The sequence below is a fragment of the Geospiza fortis genome, unplaced genomic scaffold (assembly GCF_000277835.1).
Source record: "Geospiza fortis unplaced genomic scaffold, GeoFor_1.0 scaffold315, whole genome shotgun sequence".
Taxonomy (NCBI): Eukaryota; Metazoa; Chordata; class Aves; order Passeriformes; family Thraupidae; genus Geospiza; species Geospiza fortis.
Genome location: NW_005054648.1, coordinates 158,757 through 160,790, shown reverse-complemented (window position 1 = coordinate 160,790; position 2,034 = coordinate 158,757). Strand labels below are relative to the sequence as shown.

The following is a 2,034-nucleotide window of genomic DNA, read 5'->3' as shown; positions in this document are numbered from 1 at the left end:
GTGGTGGACCCAGATGGTTCTCCAAGGGTCAGAACTGGATGGTGCTGCAGGGTCAGAACTGGATGGTGCTGCTGGGTCAGAACCGGTGCTCCAAGGTTGGAAGTGTGTAGTTGTCTGGGCAAACACGGCGCTGCACCCTGCGGGGATGGCTCGGTGCCCGTGGAGGCTGTGCAGTGCAGGCAGAGGTGTGCATGGTCGGCGCGGCCCAGCGGAGCTGTGCGTGCCGTGGAAGGACACACCTGTGTCCAGCTCAGACCCCGCTCCGTGGCCTGGAGCGATGGACAGCAGCAGGGCTGTCCCAGGGCAGCGGGGACCTGGTGCTGCCCTTGCCTGGTGCCGCCTGGCCCTGCCCGGTGCCCGGCACAGTGTGGACTAGCCCAGGGGTGTCTGGTGGACGCGCTGCTCAAGCTCTCCCTTCCCCTCTTCTCTCTGCCTCCCCAGGACCCCGGTTTTGCCAGCCAAGCCCTTATCAGCAAGAAGTTAAACGACTACCGGAAAGTGAGGTACGGACCAGGGTGGTGGGCACCGAGACCCCCGGGCGCTGGTCACCCTCGTGTGACGGTGACGGAACAAAGCTGGCGGCTGCCTGGATGGGGCAGTGATGGAAGAGCCGCCCGTGCCCGGCGCGGCCTGGGGTCAGCCAGAGCGGCACCTAGCACTTGTAACAAGGGCTGGAGCAGCCCGGTGCTGCCCAGGCTCCCTGCAGGATGCCGGGAAGCCTGGGAGTGGTGCTGGCAATGCTCACTGGGAGGTTTTGTGCCTGGCTGTGCCCCACCTGAGCCCTCCTCGCTCTCCCTGCAGCCCTGCGGGCACCAAGCCCGACTCGTCGCCCAAGGGCCCTCGTGGGCTGGGGATCCGAGCCGAGTTCCTGAAGCAGACGGGAACCAGCGCGCCCCGGTCCCCCCGGCAGGATGCAGCTGTCACGAAAGGTATGTGGGACACCCCAAAACGACAAACCCGGGGTGCCCTGTGCCCCCCAGGGTTGCTGTGGTGCTTATCCCCATAGGGCTGCTCTTCCCATTTACCCCAAGTGATCCTGTGGGTTTTTCCCCCCATCCCAGATGAAAGCAGCTCCCAAAAAGCCCCGTGGGGCATCAACATCATGAAGAAGAACAAGAAATCTGCCCCGCGCGCCTTCGGCGTCAGGCTGGAGGATTGTCAGCCTGCCCCAGACAACAAGGTAGGGCCGTGCCACCACCGCCAGCCCTCGGGGACTCTGCACAGGCCTGGCACTCCCTGTGCCCATCACTGTCCCTGCAGAACGTGCCCCTGATCGTGGAAGCGTGCTGCAGGGTGGTGGAGGACCGGGGGCTGGAGTACATGGGCATCTACCGCGTGCCCGGCAACAACGCGGTGGTGTCCAGCCTGCAGGAGCAGCTCAACAAGGGAGCCACTGAGATCAACCTGCAGGACGAGGTGAGGGCAGGGCAGATGACTGTCCCCATGCCTGGCCCCATCCCGCTCCCCATCCCCATCATGCCTCTGGAATGCTCTCCTGGTCTGTGTCATCATCCCTGTCCTTGTTATCATCCATGTTCCTGTCATCATTCTTGTCCCCATCATCATCTCTGTCCCCATCAACATCCTCGTCCCCACTATCCCTGTCCTCATCATGCCTGCCCCCATCATCATCCCTGTCCTTGTTATCATCCATGTTCCTGTCATCACCCCTGTCCCCATCAACATCCTTGTCCCCGTCATCATCCTGTCCCATCATCCCTGTCTCTGGCATCATCCTTATCCCCATCATTATCATTCTTTCTGTCATCATCCCTGTGCCCATTATCCCTGTCCTGTCAGTGTCATCCCTGTCCCCATCATCATCCCTGTCCCCATTGTCCCTGTCCCCATCATTCCTGTCCCGTTATCCCTGTCCCCACCATCCCTGTCCCCATTGTCCCTGTCCCCATCATTCCTATCCCACCATCCCTGTCCCCACCATCCCTGTCCCCATCATCCCTGTCCCCATCATTCCTGTCCCCATTGTCCCTGTCCCCACCATCCCTGTCCCCATTGTCCCTGTCCCACCATCCC

General features: G+C 62.1%; 1 protein-coding gene across 1 annotated transcript in view; it reads left to right on the top strand.

Annotated features, from left to right (window-relative positions):
• Positions 1–2,034, top strand: part of ARHGAP23 (Rho GTPase activating protein 23) — a 6,568-nt gene that overhangs the window by 2,722 nt on the left and 1,812 nt on the right. Inside the window, exons 3-6 of the mRNA XM_031064888.1 lie at positions 442–503; positions 802–929; positions 1,062–1,180; positions 1,261–1,416. Coding sequence (XP_030920748.1) covers positions 442–503; positions 802–929; positions 1,062–1,180; positions 1,261–1,416 — 465 coding nt within the window. The remainder of the gene's footprint in view (positions 1–441; positions 504–801; positions 930–1,061; positions 1,181–1,260; positions 1,417–2,034) is intronic.